Here is a 26632-nt window from a genome sequence, read left to right as displayed (position 1 = left end):
CCTGGATTCAATGCTTGTCACAAAGGCAAACGGAAACGTATCCTGTTTTGAAAGAACAACTGAACACGGTGGCCGCGATTTAAAGACAGCGTGGTCTTTCAACAGCTTGAGGACTCTCACCTCTTCCAACAGATAACGAAGCTGCGCAGCTTAACACCTGACCTCTCTTTACGACCCATCGGCTGACGCTGAATGACTTCTAGTTGAAACACCTCCACCGTGGATAACGAACTACACTAGAATTAATTGTTGGTTATATAGGCCTTTTACATCGAGCAAATTGACCATTAACACCAGTTTGAAAGCAAGTCGAGAACTATTTTTATTCAATAACTTCGCCCTTTGTGGAACTAATCCAGTAACACTTGCAGCCTTATTATCTGCCTGATCAGATGATTGTCCTACTGAACACTAGACTTTTAATTACATTTTTAATTGGTTTCAGTCCTTGAATAGCAAGCAGAAAAATGTAATTTGCTCTGTTACATGTAATCCCTCATCAAATATTTGCTAAATTTGTGACGAGATGAGTTCAAATATAGACAGAGCGAAACTTTGACAAGTTTATTGTTTGCCTCAGTTCAGTTTCAAGTAATATTTCGGTGTTATTCGGAAAATACGCGATATAATCGCCGTCTATCGACGGAAATAATCTCGGTTATACAAATCTCAAGCATATAACAACAAAAACGAACGATAAAAGCGACTTTTCGGGGTGATCATGACTCCAGGGAACTATCAGTAACAGATCATGCAAATTATATTTAAAGCGATCTTGGCGCGAAAATTAACATAACAGGGTGCGAAAATTAAACAAAAGTACTTTCGCACGAATAGAGTCTGATTGCACGTTAAGATTTGGCTTTAAGTTTCTTTTAAAAAGCATTTCGTGCACTAAACAGTCAAATTTGTTTCTACATTTCTTGAGTACCTCGAAACGGCACGGCAGGTCCTGAGGGACCGTCCCGTGCACGTTTCGACGACGGTGACGGCAACGACAAAGCCACAAAACAATAGGTTTAATTAAAATGAGCAAAAGGAATCGCTCTGCACGTGCGTTTTACATTTTGGTACATTTCTTTGCCGTCCTCTGCAAAACAACAACGTGAAATGACCACATTTAAAGGCTGGTTTCCATATGATCGCGGATCGCAGATCGCAGATCGCAATAAGTTCTGCGATCGTCTGCGATCATATGGAAACCAGCCTATAGATAGAACATGGTTCTATCTTCTGCGATCGTCTGCGATCGTGATCGCAGGATCGCAGACGATCGCAGAAGTAGTTTCCATATGATCGCAGACGATCGCAGACCTTATTGCGATCTGCGATCTGCGATCCGCGATCATATGGAAACCAGCCTTAAGGCGGGTTTTGTGGAGAACGTGAACGCACGACGGTAAATTTTTCATTTTCCGGCTTTCTTAAACTTGTACGCCACTCCTACCAATTTGGTTCCTGGAAAGTTCGCCATTTTTGTAAAAGTTGAGCGAGTTGAAATCAAGGGCACCCAAAGGAATATTTCGGTAAAATATCTGTTCAGATGGAAGGTTCCCTAAAAATTTTGAAAGTTTTCGCCTAGCGATCCCCTAGATTTTTCGAGGTTTTTTGGAAAACCATAAAGTTTCCCTAGAATTTTCGGACATCATGTGCATACGTTTGACAACTCACATAATTTTCGGATGATGTTTTTGTTCTCTAAAACTTTCGTCCGTCGTAACTATTCTAAAAGCTGCTAAAATTTTCAGTGAGAAAATGAGGCATTATCAGGAATTTACATTATTTAGGTCTGACAGAGCGTATAATTTTATCCCCTAACGTTTTTGGATGAATAGGTTATACGCCTATAACATTCGGATGAGCAGTTTATATTCACTAAGATTTTCGCTTAATTTTCGTTGTCACAGGTATAGCGAAAAACGCCCCCTAAAATTTTCTAATGAAACCATTGCTACTACGTGTCCTCGAACTTTCGGCAAGACCCATCAGGAAAGCTAAAACTTTCAGTTTTCGGATGAGACAAAAAAGCCCCCTCAAACTTTCGACGCGACCAAAGTTCTCCTAAGATATCCGAACAGATAAAATCTTTTAGGGCAGCTCCAAATTAACCAAACAGGCTTCTAAAGCAAATACAGCACTTCTGACGCATTTAGGAAGTTTTGGTCGTTGGGTGTCCCTGTGAAATAATCGCGAAGTAGCACAGACAAATAGTGAAATAAAGATATTTTTTCAGGTAACGTTTTCGTTGCCGTTGCCGTTTATGTCCTTCTACACGATTATGTAAACGTCCGCGTGTGTACCGTACATAACCCGCATCACACAGGTCACATTGAAAACTATAAACTACACACTGTTGATTTACAATTAGTGGCTTTGTTTCCTTTACTTTTAGCTCTCGGTTCAATTTTTCGGCTCACAAACACGGGCTGGATGGTGGTGTGCACTGTTAGGCTCAGTTCCTTTAGTTGATTCCTCACAGTAAGTACTCTGCTGACATTCGGTCTTTAAATAAATGGCAAGACTACACGAACCGTGTCACCTGCCTCTTTAGCTGGTGATAAAGGCTGCTGCTGGTCACAGAACTTTGAGTGGACGAAATTTTTGATGGCAGCGGAGTTGACGAGGTGTTTTGGGTACTTCCAACCCCCGGGGGGGGGGGGGTTTACTTCCTTATAAGAGGCTAATGAGGATGTGCCGCTGGATGGGGTCGCATTTTCACGACTGGGTTGGGGTCGCATTTTCAATAGTTACTAGAATGGGGTTGCACATTTTCGGATTTTTGGGGATTCAAAATGGTCTCGGTTAAAAAGTTCAGAAAGTTGTTGTTTATTAAATGTAACAATCACCTCGCATTGCATTCCGTTCTTGAAAGTAGATGCATAAATAGAAAGTGACTTAGTTGGGATCGCGAAAATTACATTTTCCCAAAAAGTGACTAAGATGGGGTCTATAACTGGCCACAAAATAGACTATAATGGGGCAGGGGCTCTGAGAGGCCAGCGGCACATACCCAGCAAAACTTAAACCAAGTACCCCCCCCCCCCCCCCGGGCTTCAAACGCTGAGTAAACTGTCCTCGATCGGTCACACTCGTCTGAGAAATATGACCAAGAAGAAGATAAACGATGTAATCGACCAAGCATAGTCCTCAGTAAACTCTGAGGAGAAGACAGTTTTCTCACATATGCTTGAGAAAATCTCTTTAAATACTATTAAATACAAATCTCCATGGGAATATATCGCACTTTTCCCTCAGAAAAATTACCCATGAACCTACGCAAAACTGCGTTTGATCTTAAATCCATTGTGATTGGCTGATTACTTCTAGACTGACCAATAGTAGCCATTGTAATATCTCATACATCAGGAATTTTTGTAGATTTCAAAAATGGCGGACGCGGGAAGACATCACAACAAAATACTTTAGTGATCAATTTTATATCTCTGCAATCTTGGTGAAGATTGTGCAACTCGATAAAAGATTTTGATCCCGTTTCAAAATGGCGCCGTTAGACTGGGGAAGGATAATGGGTGCAGATATTGAAGTGCTTCGAAAAGATCCTGATGCAGCCGACGATATGTATGGTCTCTTGGAGATGGTACGTAAACTACAACATGCGTTTGGATTTCCGTCTTACTTGCTTTTCGGTTTTTGGATACAGAAGCCATTTGGTTGATGTATGTTATCATTTCTCAAGGGTTTGGTTAGTCCAGATTCGGCAGAAGCTGTTGATGTGAACAAGATGATAAAATTGTTTGAAGTTACCAAGGCTGTTATGAAGGTGAGGCGAATCAGTAGTCTCAATAAGTTCTTGGAGAAAGATTTAACTATAAAAATAATCGCTAAGGGGAAACGACGTTTCGAACGTTCGACAGTCATTTTCAAGTTCAATGTTTGAGATAGCTTCGCATGTCCGGTTTCTTTCTCCGATCTGACTGTAGTTTAATCTTAACAGAGTTTTCATTTTGGATCCCTATTGTACTTAAAAGCTCTAGTTCAGTCTGAGGTAGCACAGTTCTCCAGTTAGAGCTCTAGAGTAAGAGAGTTAGAGAGTGAACAGTATTAGTATTACAGTGACCATGAAATACGGTCAGCTAGCTATCTGTACACGTAAGACTTTTACATCTAAACCTCAGTCCTGCATCTTAGGTCAGCTTTAAAGCATTTAGTTAATCGATCATGATAAATTACTGGTTAGTTATTTTTAATGCTGTCCACTGAAAGAGTTGAGTGTACAACCCCCTTCAACTATTTACATATAATAACAGGACCTGAAATAATTTTTGCTTCTAATTATTACATACAATAACATGTAGAAGTGAAAATTTTTTTCAGGTCCTGTTTATATTATACTACAAATTATTGAAACATAAGCAAGCGAAAATTAAAGTTAATAGCAGATGTTTTGGCGTCATCATGACACCATTCTCAAGGGGAAGTGGAAAACTTAATGCAAAGATTTGATTTCTATACTCGACAGTCTCTACAAATTAGCATATTAATATGTTTCAAGAAATCATTATTGATCAAAACGATAATTATTTTAGCTGTATAATTAAATCTGTAAGCAAACAATTTGAAAGGCTTGGTCGAAAACGGGCATAAGTGCTGATTGTCAATTTATTTACATCAGTTGTGTTGAGTGTTCTTGGTATATTTTTCTTGTAAAAGCCAATTGTTATCAGAATAGATAAGGGGACTAGTTTCTGTGGAGCTGCGTCAATGATTCTTGAGCCTGATGCTTTGAGTGCTAGCCCTATGTCAATGGTTCTTCACTCTGAGAAAGGGCTAGTGTTTAAAACGGCAGCTCAATAATCTCTTTACAGTGGCCAAGTTACCGGTACCTAGCTTTCAACGCAGTTGGTAAAGCCAAATAATTTATTTGTTTTGTCAGTAAGAATAGTTTATACAGTGTAAAGTATATGTATTTATTGCTTTTGATTGGTCAGTTATTGAGTCAGATTGTAGAACTCAGTCAAATCTACTATGACTGACATGACTTGGTCCATTTTCAAGACTGAACATTCAGTTTTGTTTGATTAGCTTCGTTTGATATTACTGGATTACTGCCCAAAGAATATGAACCTCAAAGCACATCAAGGCGATTATCAGGAAATTAATTAATTCTAATAATTATTATGTTAGCATTTTTGTGCATGGCTCGTTTAAAGAGAAGGTTTTTGTAACTAAGAAAATAGAAGAACTGTAACCAGGATTCATAATAACAAAAAATTATAGAGTTGCTGTGCGGGATAAAAATTAACCTTGTTTAGCAACCACTTTTCTGCCCAATCAATGTTCATTGTACAACCAAAAGTAATCAATAATTTGATTGTTTAGCCAAAATCAGTCATTTGTTTTTTGTGTCGATTGACAGGTTAAATCACTTCAGGCTGAGGTGGCTGTAGAGGAAATCACCAAAGGGGAAGGTGGAGCAAAAGGTAACTGTGAATTGTCACTCATTACTTGAAGGAGCCCCTGACCATTGTTCAGTTAATAATAACAACAATGCAGTCAACTCAATCTCGCCTTGCGGACACCTTGCTATTGTGGACACCCTGATGGTATGGACACCTCAATAATATAGACAGCAGCTAAATCCCTGGCAAAATAAATTAAAGACGTTTGACTGAAAGCAATTCCTGCTAGTGGAACCCCGATTTTACGATCGTCGATCTAACGACATGCCTGATTTAACGAGCAACATTCTGTGTCCTGGCAAAATTTATTTATAAATCCGGAGTTCTCTTATAACAATATCCCAATTTTGTTGTCCCCTTGCGATATCGTAAAATCGAGGGTCCACTCTATTAAGGGCACTATTGACTAGCCTTTTAGGCTGCGAGAGGGATATCAATAAACTATTATTATTATTATTATTATTATTATTATTATTATTATTATTATTATTATTATTATTAAAAGAAATGATTTAGAAATACATGAAACAAGAAATGAGTGATAGGAACCGACGTTTCGGTGCATGTTCACTGCTGTTCGGAACAATTTCTTAGCACGCTTCAATGTAATCAAGAAATGCATGAACAAATTTGACTGCCTTGTTAATGAAATGCTGTATATTCAAGAGCTTAAACCAACATTGAATGTGCAGTCCGATTCTCTTCGTGCTAAAGTATTTAAGTAATTAGCTTGCCGCTATGTTATGCAAATTCGCCTCAACTTAACCTTTTTACAAACCGCTTTTTTATCATTAATTATTATTATTATTATTATTGTTATTATTATTTTAACTCACAGTCCTGAGGGTGTCCGCAAATAAACGGAGTTGACCGTAATAACAATCTAATCAGAATTGAATTGCTACATGTATTTATATAGTGCTGATTCCATATGGCTCATCAGGGCTTTTAATGCAATGTTTAAAAGTAGAATTAATAATATAATTATTATTATTTTGGTGTAACAACATCAGGTTAAAAATACAAGACACCAAGAATAGAAAAGTACAGTCCTGGCCCCAGTTGTTCAAAGGGCGGATAACTTTATCCAGTGGATAAGTTACTATCCAGCAGTGCAGATGTACTCCAAATAAAGCTTCTGGCAAGGTTTCCACACAGCGACCTATCCAGTGGATAAAATTATCTGCTCTTTGAACAACCGGGGCCTGGACAAAAATGTTGGGATGGTTTTGCAAAACATCACACCAACTACTGCCCCCCCCCCCCCCCCCCCCCCCCTTTTCCCCCACAGAATGTTGATATCTTGCAGCATTTACAGTCTGCGTGTTTCCAACTTGATTATCAACATTGTTTGAGGGAGGGAAGGGGTGTCAAAAGATTTCCCTGTAACAGTTCAAACAATCTTATGGGTCCGACTGTTAATAGTACATGTATGGATCCAGTTTACAAATGTGTACTGTGTGCATTATTTTGTCACTTGTCCCAACTAATTTTGTCCAGGACTGTAGCTTGCCAGAAGTCTTCTTGCAGCTGAGTGGTTAGACCATCTTAGCATGCTTCGAGGTCATAATTTTGACTGCCATAAGAGGCTCGGTTTTGTTTTCTACGTACATACCTTGTACAAGTAATTTAGTGTCACCTCTCACCTGTGATCTTCTTGCCAAGGGCACAATAAGGTCTCCACATTCTCCTTCCAATGGCCCCTCTCCCCAGCTACAATGTGCACTTCATCACAAGATCACTACTCTCCCTTGTTGTATTTCATGTACGTATACATGTATGTGGGAGGTTTGTGACAATACATGACAGCCTGTTGTGTGGGATTTCAGACTAAAAGGAACTATATGTACGTCTATGGATTATTCTGACCATGTTGTTCAAAATTTTTGCTTTTTGTGTGTCAATGTGTTGAGTTTGATTAAACATAATGGATAATTGGATGATTAAGAGCCAACATTTTTCTGGGAAAGTGCGGACTATGAACCTGAAAGTGCACAAATGTTCGGAATGAGGCATCCTATTTTGAAGCCTTGTCTGCTTGTGACAAACTCACCAAAATGACTTTCTCTTGTTCTTTACATGATTGTGTTAAGTACATAATATGACATCTCTGAAATATAGTCATAGTCTTAAAAAAGTGTTTTTTCCAGCATTTGACTGTTGTCTTTTATATTATGTACAGAGTTGTCAGTAGTGTCATTGATTCAAATTATGCGATCATCTGTTGTCAGGAGGTCATCTAAGCCATGTGAACATCCAATCATTTGTACATGTCAAAGCAAAGGCAGCACCCTCTTTTCTTTTGAGCAATTCTTGGCTTGCCTTCAATGTATTTTTTTTATAATGGGAAGTACAGTGTAACCCAAATATGTATGAAGCGAAAAGTAGAACTGTACTAGATTTTCCATGGGAAATTTTAGTTGCTCATGAGAGCTGTCATTTACATGTAACTTAAATGGAGGAGCTAGGTTCACAAGAAAAGAAACCAGTCATGAATTACATATTTTGACATTCAATGTAACCAGGTCTAAGTCTTAAATTGTGTATGACAGAAGTGTTTTTATTTTCTTGATCAAATCTTCATGTTGTTCTTGTATAAAAATTAAAAAAAAAAATTCCCAATCAATTTTTCTTTCCTGTGTTTGAGGTGCACAAAAATGTGGGGTTTCACTTCCAGTGGAATACAGTACTGTGCAAAATTTGAGGCTGGGGATAGTATACAGTGTATCTGCAATGTCAATACTGGGTCCCTACTTTCGCAGTTTCTCTATTCCTCAGTTGCTTCGTTGTGAGCATTCAACATTCCCAGTCATAATTTTGTCCACACGGTTTTCTTCCTCCACACATGAAGACCAACTGAGGAACAAGGGAGCTGCAAAACTAAGTATTCCTGTATTGATGTCACAGCCCTACTATCCACCGTCTCCTGTCTTGCACAGTATTGTATTGAAAGTGAAATTTCATGTTTTTTTATGTCACAAACCCAACAAAGAAAATTAATAGGTAAATATAAAAAAATTCTGTTATACACACTTAAAATGTAAGCACAACTGATTTATTTAGGGCTGAACTCAAATTTTTTAAAAATGATCTGGGAAATTTCAAGTAGTCAATCCATATTTGACCAAGCGTCAAGGAAGAGGGCTGATTGAAAGCAGTCATATCATTTGAATTTAACACCTCTCTTCAGCCATTTGAGGTCAGCAGTTTATTAAATTTTGTTGTTTCTTTCACCATTAACTGGAAAATTTTCCAGCTTGATATCAAAATGGTCTTTCAGCTGTTTCATACATGTAGCATGTCCATTGTCGAAAGATGGCTGTTGAAAGATAGTCACTGAACATTCTCTGATAGACACGTAATGCTGAAAATGGTGGTAAAGTAGGCAGTTACTTTTGCTTAGTCTGCCATTACTGACCTTCCCACCCACCCACCCTTAGAATTCAGTTTGTATATTGTGTTAGTATGAATGTACAAACCTTGCAATTTTGGTAGTTTTTCCATTGCTAGTGTTTGTGAGTGGTGCAGTTTCTATTTTGGTTTTACAATAAAGGTAAGGCTGTAGTGGTCAGCTTGGCATGGCTACCAGTGATGTGTGAGAAATGCTTATTTGACTAACTGCTTAAATATATTCTTGCCAGTGAAGAAGGGGAACTGTTTGTATGTTAGACTGTTGATAATTTTTTGTTGATTCATCATTGTTCCTCTCTATTAATATTTTCCTTGTGTTTGCCCAGTCTGTTACAGTGTACAGTAAACACACATGTATAAGTAATTCACACGTTTACATCAACAGAGCAAGAATTAATGGATGAAATTGCACACTTAGAAGGAGAACTTCAACAATACCGGGTAAGTTAGTTAATCTTCATGGTGCTTATATCTTGACAGCTGTATACAGTGAAGCACACTTGATATACAATATCCCTTATATCATGAGTATCTTAACTTTTGTGAGCTGATCAGTCAGTCCCTCAGTCAATTAGAGTCAGTCAGTCAGTCAGTCAGTCAGTCAGTTGATCAGTCAGTCCCTGAGTTGATTAGATAGTCAGTCAGTCAATCAATAACTTGATCAGTTCGTCCCTCAGATTATTAGAGTCAGCCAGTCAGTCAATCAATAAGATGATCAGTTTGTCCCTCAATTGATTTGACAGTCAGTCAATCAGTTAGTCAGTCAGTCAGTCAGTCAGTCAGTCAGTCAGTCAGTCAGTCAATCAATCAGTCAGTCACTCAGTTCATTAGACAGTCAGTCAGTTAGTCAGTCCCTCAGTTGTTTAGACAGTCAGTCAGTCAGTTAGTTAATTAGTCAGTCAGTCAGTCAGTCCCTCAGTTGATTAGACAGTCAGTCAGTTAATCAGTCAGTCAGTTGATTAGACAGTCAGTCAGTTAATCAATCAGTCCTTCAGTTGATTACACAGTCAGTCAGTCCCTCGGTTGATTATACAGTCAGTCAGTCAATCAGTCAGTCAGTCCCTCGGTTGATTACATAGTCAGTCAGTCAATCAGTCAGCCCCTCAAGTGATTAGACAGACAGTCAGTCAGTCAGTCAGTCAGTTAGTCAGTCAAACAGTCAGTCCCTCAGTTGATTAGTCAGTCAGTCAGTCAGTCCCTCAGTTGATTAGACAGTCAGTCAGTCCCTTGGTTGATTATACAGTCAATCAGTCGGTCAGTCCCTCCGGGTTGATTACACAGTCAGTCAGTCAATTAGTCAGCCTCTCAGTTGATTAGACAGTCAGTCAGTCAATCAGTCCGCCTCTCAGTTGATTAGACAGTCAGTCAGTCAGTCAGTCAATCAGTCAGTCCCTCAGTTGATTAGTCAGTCCCTCACTCGATTAGACAGTCTGTCGGTCAGTTAGTCCCTCAGTTGATTAGACAGTCAGTTAGTCAGTCAGTCAGTCAATCGGTTGATCATTCAATTCCGCAGTTGACGAGACAGTCAGTCAGTCAGTTGGTCGGTCGGTCAATCAATAAGTTGATGAGTCAGTCAGTCAGTCAGTCAGTCATTCAGTCAGTTTATCAGTTAGTCCCTCAGTTGACTAGACATTCAGTCAGTCAGTCAGTCAGTGATTCAATCAATTGATCAGTTACAGGTAGTTCCTCAGTTGATTAGACAGTCAGTCAGTCAGTCAGTCAGTCAGTCAGTCAATCAATCAGTTGATCAGGTAGTCCCTCAGTCGATAAGCCAGTCGGTCAGTCAGGCTTAAGTATCATAGTGTTTTTTTTTTAAATTTAATTTGTCTTGTCTGTTGAAGTTGTTAATCATTCAAAGAATGTCACAGGTTGTGTAAGATGCAAATGCATCAACGAGCCAGTTATATTCAGGCCTACATCTACATGTACACACATGCAGCCTATAAAAGCTACAGTTGATTTCATTGTGTAAATTACCCTATTGCTACTGTTCAAACTAACATTCATTTTTATTTTCTCATGTTATCTTTGTATATTAGAAATATGATGGCACTGGAGGAGAAGACTTTATGAGGGAAATTCGACAGATTGAGAGCAGAAAAAATGTGAGCATTGCCTAATTCACGTGCACGTGCATGTACATTGTACATTTACCTTATATACATGTAGAAATGAATGGATTTACAGTACATCATGATATTGTTTTAAATATTCATTTTTTGAATACCTAAGTGTATGATGAAGTACAGTGTAACAAAGTCATAAAGGAAACATTCAGAATAGATTTATGTATGCATTTAATGTCACTTTTAGTTGAATCTGTGTAATAATAATTATTTTGGACCAAGAAGTTCTACCAAAACTTGTTTGAAAAGGCAAAAAGCATGAAATGGAAAAGGAGTTACTAGAAGGCTTCATGTTTCTTTTGGACAGGCTTTGGAACGAGAACTCAATGAAAAGGAAGAAGCATTTTTCAGGGAAAAAAACAAAAATGATCAAGTAAGTTATCTTGGCTTTTACTTGTCATAAAGTTTATGTTATCGCTAAAGCCTGGTTCACACATGAATGCAAATGCAAGCACAAAAGCAAGTGCAAAAAAAATGCAAGCAAAGTTCACACGCAATGCAAATGCAAATTCAAGAGAACGCAAGACTCTCGTACATCGGAATCTGTGTCCAACAAAGTCAGTGGCTTGTTAGCAATGCACAAGCATTAACAGCATACATTTACTTTCAAGATGGTGGTCAAGGTTATGACTTACCACACTCTGATTGCTTGAACTTGCTTTTGTGCAGTTCGCACATAATGCAAGCGCACGAAAAAGAAAAACATTCCTCCCTCTTGCTCTTGCCGATCCGTATACATCAGTGAAATTGGCTGCAATGAATGAAAGTGATCTAAGGAGTTGTAGATTTTTTCATCTGCAGTTTGTTGTAGTTTTGCTTATTTGTATGTATGTTGTAGTTTTCAATATATTTTAGGTCACAATGATTTCAGACAACAGCTTATTTCACTTTGTTTCCTTCAATCAAAATGTTGGAGTTGTAGCCATACAGCTAGTGTATGTACATGTAATATTTAACAATTATTCCACGAGCGCACGTTGGGTATGAGATGATAGAGAGCCAACAAGGCGCGTAGGGCCGAGTTGGCTATAGTCATCTCATATCCAACAAGCACGAGTGGAATAATTGTTTTATTAAAAACAATCAAGAAATATTGCTAGATCTTACTGATTTCGCTGTGCAAGAATAGCCAGCAGACAATTTAATGGTCGCCATTTCTCGGCCATGGTATAATGGCTCATATTCCATGGCCGCTAAGCCAATCAAATCCTTCGAATTGCATTATACAATGATTCAGTTTTTAATAATAACAAATATTATATTTTATTATTTAACACATTGTAACACTGCCTAAATATGGTCATGATACCCTGAATATTTGTCATCCGTAGTCACTGATATCCTGCAATATACTTAAGTTTTTGTGTAGTTGAATAATAAAACAGTTATCGTGCTCAATCTTGTGGAATATCCCCTGATTTTAGCCAACAAGGCTTTAGGCCTACAGCCTTGTTGGCTAAGTATCAGCTGGCGATATTCTGAGCGATTTCGCAGGATAATAATGTTAAATATACATCATGGATGAATCTGAGTTTTGGATACTCATGTTATTCTTTGTTTCATATTACATAAATATTTCTTATTTCATGACCAAACTTATAGTATACCAATACCATATTTCTGTGTCTATTTGTTATCTTATTAGCTGGTTTCTAAACTGGATGTAGCTGAAAGAGAAAACAAGTCCTTGAAAAGAGATGTGAGTGATTTAATGTTCAGTTGTGTGTGTTTTCTCTTCTAACAGTTGTTTAATTATGTTGCAATGATTTTAATACCTTTGTCATTTTTGGTATTTAGGTGGAAAGGAGCAAGATGGACATGAGAGATTTACAGCGACAAATTGAGCAACAGGTATCAAACTATTTTGAGTGAACAAGTCAGATATGACACTATGATACTATGAGGATATGCAATATGAAGTTTAAGAGAGTTGAAACAATAATGCTTATCAAAATGCAATAATATTATTGTGTAAGCATTATTGTTTCAACTCTGGTAGACTTCATATTGCGTATACTCATATTATTGATCATTACTACACTCAATTTGCAAGTACCCAAATTTAACAAATGCTGAAAGCACCTATTTGCCAAAAGTGTTAATTGGACAATGAAAGCTTTGTTCATCGTTGCCTAGTAATCAGTAATTGATTGGAAACTCTTAGTGATGTGATAGTTGATTAAAGTTGCCGCATAATTGATTTACTGTGAAAAAAAAGGATGTATTTCTACGTACAGTTAGCGTTAAAATGCTATTAAAATACAAGTCTAGTGCCTTGGCGCATGTTCACTTTAAAGGCAAAATATTATGATCTAGAATTATCCTAAGTGTAAAGCAAGGCCAAAAGTATGGCAGTAGTCAGGGCTCAGTTGTTTAAAAACTGGTTAGCACAAATCCATGATTAAAAGTTAACCGAGGATTTCATCTCACTCATTAAAAATGATTTAAAAGCTATTTTAAACTAAGGTAAAAGAAAGGTCAAAGTGGAAATGAAAGGGGCAAAATTCTTTGGGAAAAGTCCTTACAGGTTAGCAATTTAAAAACTTGAATTGAAGTTCACACTAACCCTGGGTTAGCTCAGTCGTGCTTTGAACAACTTAGCCCTTGATTTAAGCAATGTACTTTGACTTTTGTGCTTGTGAAAAATACATGGAGTACTTAGCAGTGGATTTATATGATTATAGACAATGGCTGATCATTTTGGACAATCCAATTATTCCCATTGGTGGATTAAAAAATTCTAATCGATCGCCATTACTATTCTAATGCTTAACAACTAGTATTTGACATAGGTCACTGTAGTACATAGACACTGTGGGCTAGCCCAGATGCCAAGTCTGAAGGTGTCTGTTTTATGGGTGTTATGCCATGTACCAAGTCCCAAGTTATGTCACAGCGAACACAGTCAACCGACAACATATACAGCAATTATATTTTGACAAAGAACACTAACAGAAGACTTGACAACAGAATATTGAAAAAGACACCACAGATGCTATGCAAATTACTGCCTTGTTGATGTCTAACTCACATGTGTAACTGGCTGTGTCCTTTTAAAAATCGAAATGTTTGTGTACTTTGTGTACAATATACTCAGTTATGTGCGAACAGTTACTATTATAGGCAACCTGTACTAAATGGCTGTTTTTGTATTGATTTTGGTCAGAGAGAGAGTATGGTTATGCGTAGAGGAGAAGATTCGGAATTTAAAGACAAGATGTCAAAGAAGAACAAGGAGCTGACTGAATACCTGGATGAAATAAGGGTAAACATGGGTCTTATTCTCCCTCCAAGTGTTTTTTTTTTCATTCTATATTTTAGTTCAGTTTCAATGTTGAGTCATTTTGTAGGTTCATTTTAACATGTACTGTACATTATGCATGTGTTTGCATAGTGCTTCAATCTTATTCTTTATTACAGCTGTACCTTATGCAGTGCACCAGCTAGACCTTTCATAAAATAATCTCAGTTTTACAATGTATAATTATGTCATCATCATTATAATCTTTATACGCAACTTAGTCGTATCATTTACATCAAATCATCCCTCTAAAGGTCATCTGAATAAAAAAGAAAAAACTACACTATTACATTGTAGTTATATGAAGTACACTAATTACAATTGTAGACTATTTTTTTTTCAGTCACTTGTAATGAAACACTCAAATAGGTTTAACTGAAACAACAAAACGATAACTAAAATATGGATAGATGTGTTCTTCAGTCAATGACGCAGATTTACTCGTTAAAAGAAAATTCCAAGTTCTTCCTACAGAGTCAAACCTATGACCTTCCAATTACTAGTCTGGAGGCTCTACCACTCACCTACAGGAGACTTGTTTATTCACCAGGCTTAAAACGTAACATGGCATTTCTTTCAGAACTATAATTATCTTGTATAGAATGTTTTATGTACATTGTACATATACATGTACAATGAAAGGGAATTAATATCTCACAGGTAAATTCACTAGGACATTTTCAATGAAATGTTTTTATAGGCAACCCAAGAGAAGCAGCTCTTTAAATGCTATGATCAACAACCACCTTGTCATAAGCAAGGTTTTAGTTTGAAAGGTGTTCAGACTTTCCATAGATACCCAGTATTTGAAAACAACAAATTAAAACAACAACTACAAAAATGAAAGCTCACTAATGTTTTTAGAATTGTATTGTTTTTAAAATTGTTGCATGTCTAATTTTTAATTTTAAGCTAAAATCCTGATTTCAAAATAAACGACAGCTCTTTTTGTGTGTAGATCCTTCAAGAAGCTAATGATGAATTAGAAGATCGCGTCAAGAGTGCTCAGAGAGAACTTGAAGAATCAACTGCAGAGATGAACAAGATGACAGATGAGTACACTAAGCTTAAGGTACATGTTAGACTGAATAACTATTAAGCCTGGGCAGAATTGTCTTTAGCCAGAGTGCATCATCATCATACTGATGTTAAACCTGGCTTTAGCAGCATTAAGGCAAATGACAATTGTATTTTTCACTGCTGACGAGGGCAAAGGCAGCAATTTGTTGCTTGGAAATTCAAATTTGAGATTCCCATTGATCGAGTGTTGTCCAGATCCTAGGAATAACCAAGTGTACAGTCAAATTCCAAAGTTTGGGATGAAGATTCAGTCCGTGGATAAAATGAGCTGAAATTTGGTCAACACATTCTTTGAAAACTACCCTTTCAAATGGCTTTTTGTGGCAAAAAATCCAACCGGGATGTAATCTGACAGTCTCTTACATACGTGTTCATGTACCTTGTCTTTTTTCTATAGTTCTGAGTTAGTCAAGCTTTCAAATTTGTAAAACTGCTCTCGCGTGCCTCCAATCAACAAGACAAACGCAGAACAACAAAGTTCAACGTCATGTTTATACTTTGAGCTTTTTTATTCCATTTTAATCTGCTTAAAAAGTCCTAAATGTGGTATTTAACGTAGCTAGTGAGTGATTGATTAGATACCTTACTTATTTTCGTGACCCCAAGGGGGAAAATGGTCCAGAATTGATAAGATACCCCATGATCAATTTCAGTGATTTATCAGGCTGGTACCTGACAAGCAGTGACAATACAGTGTAAGAGATTTAAAGGTGTCATCTGTTTTTAGCTGCTAGATCTTCTAGAGACAGCAATGGTATTAATGTATCTTTATTGTGTACATTGTAGACCATCCTTCAACAATCAGACTTGATTATTGATGACATGAGAAAGGAAAGGGATGCCCTCAGAGCTCAGGTAAGTAGGAATGTTAAGATGGACAGAAAGCAAGTGAGTTCTACTGACAGCAATTTGAACTCAGCAGCTTACTGCACGTAGTGCTGACTTAAGTCAACGTAGCAAAGAAAACAGTTGGGCAAGTGTACTTTTTCAGAATCTTACTGGAATAATTAGCATCATTTGTACCACCTAGCATCAGGGCTGTGCTAGATATCCCTGGTTCAAATTGGCTTTGTACCCTTGACCAAGGGAGGAAGTAGCTAGGGAAAAAATCGAAGAGAAGGAGAGGAGATTGGCAGGTTCTGTACTCTATCTATTCTATGGAGACACCAATGGATGAATTCCTAGAAGTGTCATCTTCTTCTGTTTTCTTGGGAAAGTCCGGCTAGTGCTGATACACATGGTGTAGTAGATGTAGTTCTTTGTGAAATTGACAGAGGGAAGATAAATGTTAACCATACTGGTAGAACTTGCACAGGGTTGATTGAATACATGTATTATTTGGACAGAGCCAGGTCAAAGTTGGTAGTTGTGGAAGTTGTGCTCTAATGAAAACAATACTTAAGCTATTCACTCCTTCGCTGTCGCTAACTACCCACCATGGACTGAGCAGAAGAAATTGAAGAGCTGTTCTTGTATTTATCTCAGAATTGAATGGTGTGCATGTCCAAACTTAAATGTGGGAAAACGGCCATTCATCGAACAGAATGCTTACTTGCTATACTGCTAAGTATGTTATAGACAATTTGGCTGCAGTTTGCTCAAGTAACAGTCAATATGCAATTTGTTCCTTGAAATGTGCTTTTTTCCAAAAACCTCCTTTGTTTCTTATGTTGCTGTGTCAAATAATGATCACTCTTGCTGCTTGAGAAACATTTTTGTTTTATTACAGCAAGAGTAAAGAGTGCTTCCTACAGTTTTTATTCGTTTGTTTGCTTTAATGGTTAGGTTCAAGATCTCAGGATGCAATTTGCGACAAAAACGGACACTGATGACCAGATTATGTTGGCTGTCAATGCCAAAGTGGATGAGTGGAAGGTTTGTGTACATAGACATGTCACTAAAATGAGCACAGCAATTTTAGAATTTTTAATGTAGTGTAGTAAGCCTGTTGGTGTTTGTTCAACATGGACAGAATACTTCATTCATCCATGGACTGGTGTTAGTGCAAAGGGGATGGAATAATCGAAACTCTGACCAGAGGTTAAGGTGATACAAAAGAGACAACTGAGCAGCTTCCCATCCTCCATTCAGCGATGTCAAAATTAGCTTGTCAGCACCTCAACACACATTTAGTTTGCTCAGTTTGTCTGTCACACCTGTGAGTTTCATACATGGGAAACCTCGACCTTAGCTGTGAACTTAAGTTTTGCTGTTGGTTTACTTTTGAAGTAACCATTGAAACTAGACTGTTTTGTTATTGTAATTAGAATTATAAACTTAAGATGTTTTCCTGGGAACAACTCGTCACAAGAGCGGATTGCAGTCTATTGGGAAAGAATTGCATACTCATAAATTATGCTTATACATGAAAAGTTGTTAGTGAAGTACAGTCATAATTGGCGTTGTAAAGGATAATGAAGCCGCCAAGGAAATTTTTGAACTTAATGATAATGAAACAAAAAAAGCGTTAAGAATAAAGTGTTAATCTTAATCAATAGTATATGTGTTATCATTAATATTTGCCATGGGGATGAAAGTGCCTGATTTTAGTGATGATTTTTAAGAGTACATTAAAAAAATTGTATAACCAATAAAAAAAAAAAACCACATACATACCATGAAGGTAAAATTATAAGGTAAATCAAACTTTTGGATCTACAAGTGGATAATGATTTAATACTATGCACAAGGTGATTTTTTAGATTTTTTTCCTGTTGTACATCACACTAACATTTACTGTGTAATGCTATGCAGTGTTTAATATGTAGTACTTGTTATAAACTGTTGTTTTTGGTCATTCCAGGCTATACTTGCAGCAAAGGAGATTGAATTGGAGCAGTATAAGTCATTAGTAGAGGAGCTGAAGCAGCAAGTCACTGGGCTTCAGATGGACTCGGATAAAACATCATTGGCCAAACTGCAGCAGGTAATAATGACTTGAATAATGCCAGTTGTTTCTAGTCCCAGAAAAATAAGATTGTATTTTTCCATGTACTTCCTCCATTACCATCGTATGAAAAATATGGCATCTTATCTGCATTCTCAAACAATTAAGAAATACCTTTAAAATATCTAAGTTTTGCTTAGAATTATTTGTACATTTTCTGCATTATTTATCTCACGTGGCTGTTGAAAGACATGAGAATCAATCAGCTTCTCACCTTGTCCAGTAACATTACTACCTGAAAACCAGTCATTGCTCTAGTTAATTCAGTTAGTCAAGATTCGGTTAATTCTGTTAATTCAGCCTAATAAATGAGCTTGTTAGCTTCACGTGGTTCAGCTGCTTCAGTAGCTTATGTTGCTTTAGTTGGTTCAGCTTTTTCGTTTAGTTCAGTTGGCTCAGCAATGTATTCCGCAGGTTGTTCAGTTGGTAGAGTTTATACATTTAGTTACCTAGCTCCAGGTGTTTCAGCAGGCTGAGCGGGTTAAGTAGGTATTATTGGTTTACTTTAGCAGCACCAGCTGATTAAATTGTTTAGGTTGGTTTAGTGAGTGCATTTGATTCAGAAAGTTTAGTTTGTTTATAGTCGCTGCTGTTTCAATTAACACAGTAGGTTCAGTGGGTGGAGTTGGTTTGTTAGGTTCAGTTTGTTCATGTAGCTCAGATGGTTTAGCAGGGTTAGTTACTTCAGCTGGCTAAGTTAGTTCAGTTATAATGAAAACGGTAAGGACCACAAACAGTCTCACAAACGTCGTTTGTGCAACTTTAATCCACACAATGACAAAGCATGTACAAGATCGATCTACGATCAAATCCACATGTTTTGCTCTCCAATCCTACATTATATGTCATACACGCAGTGTCCCATTACACTATTCTCCTTCTAGAAAAAGAGCAAATCTCCAGATTCACAGTCAATGTCTGGGCGTTAACACAGTAAAGGACACTACTAATCCACTCACGTCTCTTGTACGAGCCTTAACAAAAACTACTTTGACGTAACAAAATCACAATGTCTTCTTAAAGCTCTGGCCCATTGCTTGTCCTCCAACGACTGCAAAAGGTTTATTGTCCACTGAATACTGTATACAATCCATTAATCGCAGTGGTCAGGAGGTTCTCTCAAGCGCGCTGGTCTTTGACTCTGATCAACTGACTCCACTTCTTCACCCCGACGTTCTTCTACTCTACTCCTCTTCTCATCCTTCCCATCCCTCCCATTGGAGCCTCCTCCAAGCATCCGTCTCCAAACGCATCTGGCGTACCTGCCACCTGATCACCTTCATCCTCTCTGTGAACTCTGCTGGTCTGCAAAACGTCACCAAGGTAGGACTGCTACCCACTTTCTTGTGACGCAACATCAACTTGATAGGACTTCTCATCTTCCCTTTCAACCCAGGAAACCTCTTCTTCAGCTACCACTTCTGCGGTATCAGGTTCCATTTCTACCACTTCTGTCAGCATTGGCTCTACTCTTTCTTCTTCCTTGCACTCAACCTAAGGTCCACTTCCTCTTCCACTAACAGTTGCTTCCTTCATACCTCCTTCCTCCCTCTGGTACAACAGCAGATTGTTAAAATGGCCTACTTTGGACCATCTTGAACATCCCAAAACGTTCCTCACCTGGTACGCTACATCGCCAACTTGTGCCACAATCTCATATGGTCCCTCCCACTGTATGTGAAACTTTCCAGCTTCACCTGGCTTAAGCTGAAGAGTATAGTGCCAGACCAAGTCGCCAGTTTGAAAAACTGCATGCTTCACTTTCTTGTTGTACGCATCCTTCTGGCCTCTTTGAGCTACCTTCAGATTCTGTCTTACATCCCTGTACACAGCCTCATAAGTTATCCTGAAGATCAGCAACAAACCCAGAGTATCAGCAATCATTTCATTATCACGTCCAATGGTATCCTCATCTCCCGTCCAAACAGTAGCTCAAATGCTGTGTGCCCTGTAGAGGAATGGACACTGCTTCTCGAAGCCATCACGCAGTAATCCAAGTGCTCATCCCAATTCTGTGGATTATCTTGACCTCTGGTCTTAAGCATGCTCTTCAGAATATTGTGTAGGTTCTCGACTTGTGCATTGCCCTCCAGGTGATATGCAGTTGAGCGTGTTTTATTTATTTCCAGCAAGTGGCACATCTCCTCAAAGACCTGGGGCTCAAGGTTATGGTTGTGATCACTGTGTATGCTGTCAGGCACAAGTTGTAGTGCGTTGGCTGGGAGTTGCAAATGCCTCAACCCACTTTGTAAAACTACACTGAACAACTGTTAAGGGACCAACTATGTCAATATGAATTCTTTGCATATGGCTCCCAGATGTTATTTGCTGCAGGGGTGCTCTTGGGTTAGGTGTAGACTTGCACTTAGCACACACCAGACAACCATTGCATGCCTGGTCTCAAAAACCTGGCTTTCATCTTCTTTAAGGTCTTCACTCTTCCTAAGTGGGCACTTGCTGGGCCATTGGAACTGCAGTGAGCCCTTCTTTGATGAGTTTCTTGAGTAGAACCACCATTCTCCTTGCTTTCAAGGTTTCTTCGCCTGGCCGCCGATAGAGTACTCCTTGTAGCAGTTTGAGCAGTTCAAACTGTGCCCAGACTCCCCTAGTAGCACAACTCAATGACTGAAGTTCCTAAGTAGTTGGTTTCTTCCACTACCACAGCAACTGCTTTACTACTGGGCCAATATCTGGATCATCACCTTAAGCTCATGCTGCCTTCGCAGGTGACCACAGCTCTCCTTCTCATTGGCTTTCCCCAGATGGAGACTTGCGAGTGACTGCTGACAACTTTGGTTTTGCGGAAGGCACACATGAGCATTCTCCATGGGGTCTCCTTGGCCGCTAAGAGAAGGATTGCATTGCCATGTAGCTTTCCGTGTCGCTTTTTTTTCATAGTGATGTTCTTGAAGGCATTCCAGCCAATGTGCCACCTGCCCTTGTACTTCTTTAAAGGACATCAACCAACTCAAGGAATGATGGTCAGTTCGTAGAAAGAATTTCCAGCTCAGTGACTAGTAATGGAAATGGTCGACATAGGTCACCAAAGCAAGCATCTCCAACCGATTTGTGCAATAGTTCTTCTCATGTTCATTCAAAGAGTGACTACCATACACAATCACCTGTTCCATCCCATCTGACTGCAACTGTGAGAGAACTGCTCCAATTCCTAGGTGTTGGCTGGCATCAGTGTCTTGTAAGAAAGATCCAGCATCAGGGTTGAAATCTGGATATGCTAGTACTGGCGCACTAACCAGGTGAAGCTTGAGCTCCTCAAAGCTAGATATTTGCTCCCTGTTGCCAGGAAAATGGTATATTTTTCCTGCACAACTAATAAAGAGGTTCGGCAATAATTGAAATCCAGAGATGAATTGCCTATAATAACTAGCGAGGCCATGGAAGCCTTGAAGTTCTTCATATTCAGTGGCACTGGCAAAATTTAACTTTCACCGTATCTGCCTTTATTCCTTTTGGGGGAAACTGCATGTCTCAGAAAAGTAACTTCATTTCTCAGGAACTGATACCTGGTTGGCTTTAGTTTCAAACCTGCAGCTCTTATTCTGTCAAAGACAAACCGTAGATGGTAAATATGGTCTTCAAAGGAAGGGGTCCAGATGATGATGTCATCTAAATACACAAGACAGTGGGTCCAAGTGAGTCCACTAAGTGCTAGATTCATCAATTAAGTAAAGCTAGCTGGTCCATTGGTCAAACTGAATGGTATAACACTCCACTGAAATTGTCTACGATACATTGAGAATGCAGTGTACTTGTATCTGCCAGTAGCCAGAGGCTAAGACATCATCCATTCTTGGCAGTGATATGGCATCTTTCTGTGTGGACTGGTTGAGTTTTCGAAAGTCAAAGCACATACGATGCGTTCCATCATGTTTCCTAGGGTTAAGTTGGTTCAGATGGATTAGTTGGGTCATCTTGGTCAGCTAATTGAACAGTTGGGGCTGTTTGATTTGGTTATTAAAGTAGGCTTAGTTGGTTCATTTAAGTAACCTGATCTGTATTAGATCATCGTCTAGGTATTCATTAAGCAATAATGATACAATATTTTTAGAATGTCCAAAAGGGGTTATGCGCACGACTTTGGGTGCCCGCTCGTTTCATACCTCTGCGCCTGTGCTGTGGCACAGCTTGCCTGCGCACATCCGCACGATTGATTCACTAGCGCTATTTAAGAAATCTCTGAAGACTTATCTTTTTAAGCTAGCGTTTTAGTTTCACATTACGATCTTATCGGTGTTTTGTATTTTATTTATTTACTTTTTATTCATTCATCAATTTATTCATTATTTATTTATTTATTTATTATTATTACTTATTTTAGTACTGTTATTGTAATTATCTATTGCAAATAGCATTTTTATTGTAATATCTATTGTTAATATTAGTTTTCTTGGATTGTAAAGCAATCATTCTAATGTTAAAGGGCTCTATATAAGTAAATAAATAATTAAATTACTATTCATAGGCTCAGCTGGTGCATTAGTTTCAGCTGGGTTAGTGGTTTATCAGGTTGTTGTGGTTCAAGTGGTTTAGAGAGTTAGCTTTCAGTAACATCAGCTGTTTCAGGTTCAGTAGATTCAGTGGGGTCAGTTTATTCAGCCGATAAACCTGGGTCAGTTGATTCATAAGTTTCTTGTGGTTGAGTAGGTTCAGCTGGTTCTGTTGATTCGTTATGTTTAGTCGATTCAGTAGGCCCAGCTGGCTCAGCTTGTTTAGCTGCTTCATGTGGTTCAGTAGGTTCAGAAGATTCAGCTGGGTTCTATTGGGCTAAGGTTAAAGTTAAGCTGGTTGATTTGGTTAAGTAGTTTTAGCTTGTTTTAGCTTCTTGGGTTAGTTCAGTAGGCTTAGTTGGGTTTAATGGGCTCAGTAAGTCTAGGTTGTTTAGTTTGTTCAGCATCTGTTCAGTTGGGTCAACAGGCTCTGCTAGTTGAGTTTGACCAATTCGTTCCTTTATTTCAGTACGTTCAGCTGGTTCTGGTATTAAAGGTGGCTCTGTACGCGTAGTTGTTTTAGGTTGTTCAGCAGGTTCAGCTGGTTGAGATCGTTCAGTTGATCAACATCGTTTAAGGATGGTGCCTTTTAATAAGGAAGTATTTTTGTGTGGTTTATGACAATGTGGGGAAAGCAGATCTTAACACAAGCTATTGAAATCCAAAAAGAAAATTGGGGGTAACCAGGCAGTTTTTAGAGATAATTAAGCAACAATCATTCTAAAAGAAACAGTAAAATGCAAAGCAATGTTTGGTGTTTTTTTCCAAGTTGAAGCTTTTTTATCTCTGAAAAATGCATGGTTACCCCAAATTTTCTTTTTGGATACCAAGAGCACTTGCTAAGTTCTGCTTTTTCCGCATAGTTTAAACCGCGCAGATGCGCAGAACGTATGCGCAGTAACAAAAATAGGCACCATCCTTAAGTGGTTCTTCACCGGCTTCAGTAGCTTTCGCTTTTCATTTGGTTCAATAGCCTCATCTGGTTCTGGTTGTTCATTAGAGGGCTACAGGGTTATCGGCGTAAGCTGTCACGTGTTACCCTCTTTAAATAAAGTCTCTTACTTACTTACTTATTAGGTTCAGCTAGTTAAGATGTTTATTTGTTCCAGAAGGGTTAGCGATATAACTCAGCAGTGTCTGCATCATGTTATCTATTGGTGGAATGCCAGTGGTGCCGGACTTTGGTAAAGTTTGTGCTTGTGTTCACGATATACATTGTTTTATTTCGATTTTTTTTTTTTAAATCCTTGTAGGCAGTGGTTGAGAAAGATGAAACCATTGAAAAGCTCAAGAAGGATCTGGAAAAGGTAGTGTTTGCTGTAACCCTTACAGATTTATATGTAGTGACATCGTTTGGGAAAGTCTGTTACTTATTACAAATGCATGTTGTACCGCTAGCACTAAGGGCACAAATGACGGATCAGAGAAGTTACTCTGTAGTGTATGATTTTCCTGTGTTCATTTAACACTTTAACATATCCTGCAAAATTAATTCTCTGATCCATCATTTATCCTTGGTGCTAGCAGCACAACATTCATCTGTACCCTTCACATTTACAGTTGCCGCAATTGCCACCATTATCACTCACGACTTGCTTCCGTCTGATTTTCATGTTTTCATTTAGTACTTCATCATACACAGACAACAGAGTTAATTCTCTGATCCGTCATTTGTGTCCCAAGTGCTAGTGGCCAAACATTCATTTGTACCTTTCACGTTCACATTTGGCGCAATCACTACCTTTATTACCTACATCTTGCTCCCTTCTGGCCTTGAAGCTCAGTTGTTAGAGCAACAGCTGATCAAATCAGGAGGTCGTGGACTCAATTCTCGCGGAGCTGAAATGTTTTTTCCCCTCATTCGGTCTCCCATCTACTTACTAGGGCCAACGCTCAGTAGAATTTTCTTGGGTTCAATTAGCACTAACATACACTGTGGAGTTAATTCTCTGATCCCTAATTTGTTTCCAGTACAGTTATGTAAATAAGGGCAATGGTTCAATCAATGATTCGTTTTTAAAAATTTGGTGGGCTTTGTGTATGTAAATAAAGTTTTGTTCTTAATGTAAAAGTATTCATTAGTGTCTAAGTTTCAATACAATGGGAGATTCACGTTTTTCAGCAAGACTGTTCATTACATATGTTGGTTACAGGCGACAACTGACATGCATGGAGTGGCTTCATATGCAGATGAAGTCAAAGCTCTAACAGAAAAGGGTGAGTGTAAATCATTCACCTACTGAGGCATGGTGCATGGGACTTAGTCATTGGTGGTTCCAGTCTTGGTTGTTGCCCTGGCAAGAAACTTTGTTTCGCATTGGTTTCCTGTAAACTATTGGGGAAGGTGCTATTCAGCGGGTGGGTGGAGAAGGGTAGAATGTTTCCTTGTCAACACTGCGAGACTTGAGAATACTTAGCAAAGAGTTTCCATTTGGCTGTGTGTGTACTCGTATATATAGTGCACAGACGACGTCTAAACTTAGTAAGAGCAAAGAACCACACTACAAGACCCAGGTAAGTAGCGAGACTGATGTTGTTACCATGTTTTGACGTCCTCTCTGTGCTATCAAAGTACACACTGACGGCCAAATGGAATCTCTTTTTTTTTACATTGTTTGATATCAGTTATTCCGTACAAAATTAGAAGTGTTTTCAAAACCATTACAGTAACAATTTGTGGTGAGATTTAAGAGGGCAAATCATTTGTTATCTATAACAAGAAGGCACTACTCTGGGCTGACGCAAGCTAACAAGGCTTATGGTTGGCTAACAATCTGTCACTTTTATCTGCGCAAAATGTCAAGAAGGAGGAATGTGTCTGCGGCTCACAACATCATTCATACATCTGGGCCTACTTGTTCAAAGCGGGATTAAGCTAAAACTAGGTTAACGTGAACTTCAATTCAAGTTTCCTTTCTAATCAATAAAGATTCTTCAAAAAGATTTTTGACCCTCTCTTTGGACTTAGACTTTTCTACCATTGGCTTAAAATTTGTCTTTAAAAGCATTTTTGACGAGTGAGATGAAAACCTTGGTTAACTTTTCATCGTGGTTTAGTGTAAACGGCTTTCGAACAACCTGGCCCTATACGTTGATCACAAATGTCAGAACTATCAAAACGTGGGTCTTACAGCTGTTTTCTGCCCATTGTATAAAAGAGGATGGCCCATGACAGGATTTTGAACGGGAAGCAAATGTTGGTAAAGTGTTAGTATCGTAACAAGTTGTTTGGAGAAGCTTCTTGCTGGCGATGATGATGATGATGATGATGATGATTGATTAATCAGCCTCTCATCCGAGGAAAAGGAATATTAATGCTTTAAGTTGTTGTAAATTGAGCTGTGCTTTGTCCAAACTTTGAAAATGATTGAGTAACATGGTTTGGTTTTAGGTGTTCCATCGGCATACCAGCAGAAGAGAATCAAAGAGCTGAACAGTACGTTACAAAGAGAGCAACTTGAGGTTCTCCAGTTCAAAGACAGAATGATAATGGCAAGGATAAACTTTTCACTTTCTAAGAGTAGCAAAGAACTCCATGATCACTTCAATAACAGCTCAACCGAAATGAATAAGTCAATGGCTTTCATTTGCTTTCGCTGAGGAGTTCTTCATCAGCAGACTCAATAGCTGAAACCACCTAGTGAAACATAACAAATACGTCTGGAGGAGAGCACTGTTTAATAGATTTCATTTTAAGGGTTACCGTAATGCAAGATCGTCACATGTAAGAACATCATTATACTATTCAAAGTTGACTCACAAGTAAGAGTTGATGGTCTTATTTACAGATAACCTGGAGAGATTTTTAATGCAAATATAGCAGTGTTTTCCTTGTTTTG

General features: G+C 38.4%; 1 protein-coding gene and 1 pseudogene across 1 annotated transcript in view; one reads left to right on the top strand and one right to left on the bottom strand.

Annotated features, from left to right (window-relative positions):
- Positions 1-787: 787 nt before the first annotated feature.
- Positions 788-3142, bottom strand: LOC146470319 (uncharacterized; annotated as a pseudogene).
- A 222-nt stretch (positions 3143-3364) lies between these two features.
- LOC146470318 (centrosomal protein of 290 kDa-like) overlaps positions 3365-26632 on the top strand; it is a 74919-nt gene continuing 51651 nt past the window's right edge. The window contains exons 1-16 of the mRNA XM_085122413.1: positions 3365-3598; positions 3698-3781; positions 5378-5441; positions 9217-9272; positions 10871-10936; positions 11265-11330; positions 12603-12656; positions 12755-12808; positions 14124-14222; positions 15217-15330; positions 16125-16193; positions 17124-17213; positions 18142-18264; positions 24047-24100; positions 24947-25010; positions 26185-26285. Of these exons, the coding sequence (XP_084978539.1) occupies positions 3500-3598; positions 3698-3781; positions 5378-5441; positions 9217-9272; positions 10871-10936; positions 11265-11330; positions 12603-12656; positions 12755-12808; positions 14124-14222; positions 15217-15330; positions 16125-16193; positions 17124-17213; positions 18142-18264; positions 24047-24100; positions 24947-25010; positions 26185-26285 (1257 nt within the window). The 5' untranslated portion in view covers positions 3365-3499. The remainder of the gene's footprint in view (positions 3599-3697; positions 3782-5377; positions 5442-9216; positions 9273-10870; positions 10937-11264; positions 11331-12602; positions 12657-12754; positions 12809-14123; positions 14223-15216; positions 15331-16124; positions 16194-17123; positions 17214-18141; positions 18265-24046; positions 24101-24946; positions 25011-26184; positions 26286-26632) is intronic.

This window comes from Pavona decussata, unplaced genomic scaffold, assembly GCF_977016875.1.
Source record: "Pavona decussata unplaced genomic scaffold, jaPavDecu1.1 SCAFFOLD_114, whole genome shotgun sequence".
Taxonomy (NCBI): Eukaryota; Metazoa; Cnidaria; class Anthozoa; order Scleractinia; family Agariciidae; genus Pavona; species Pavona decussata.
This window is presented reverse-complemented; position numbering and strand designations above follow the sequence as displayed.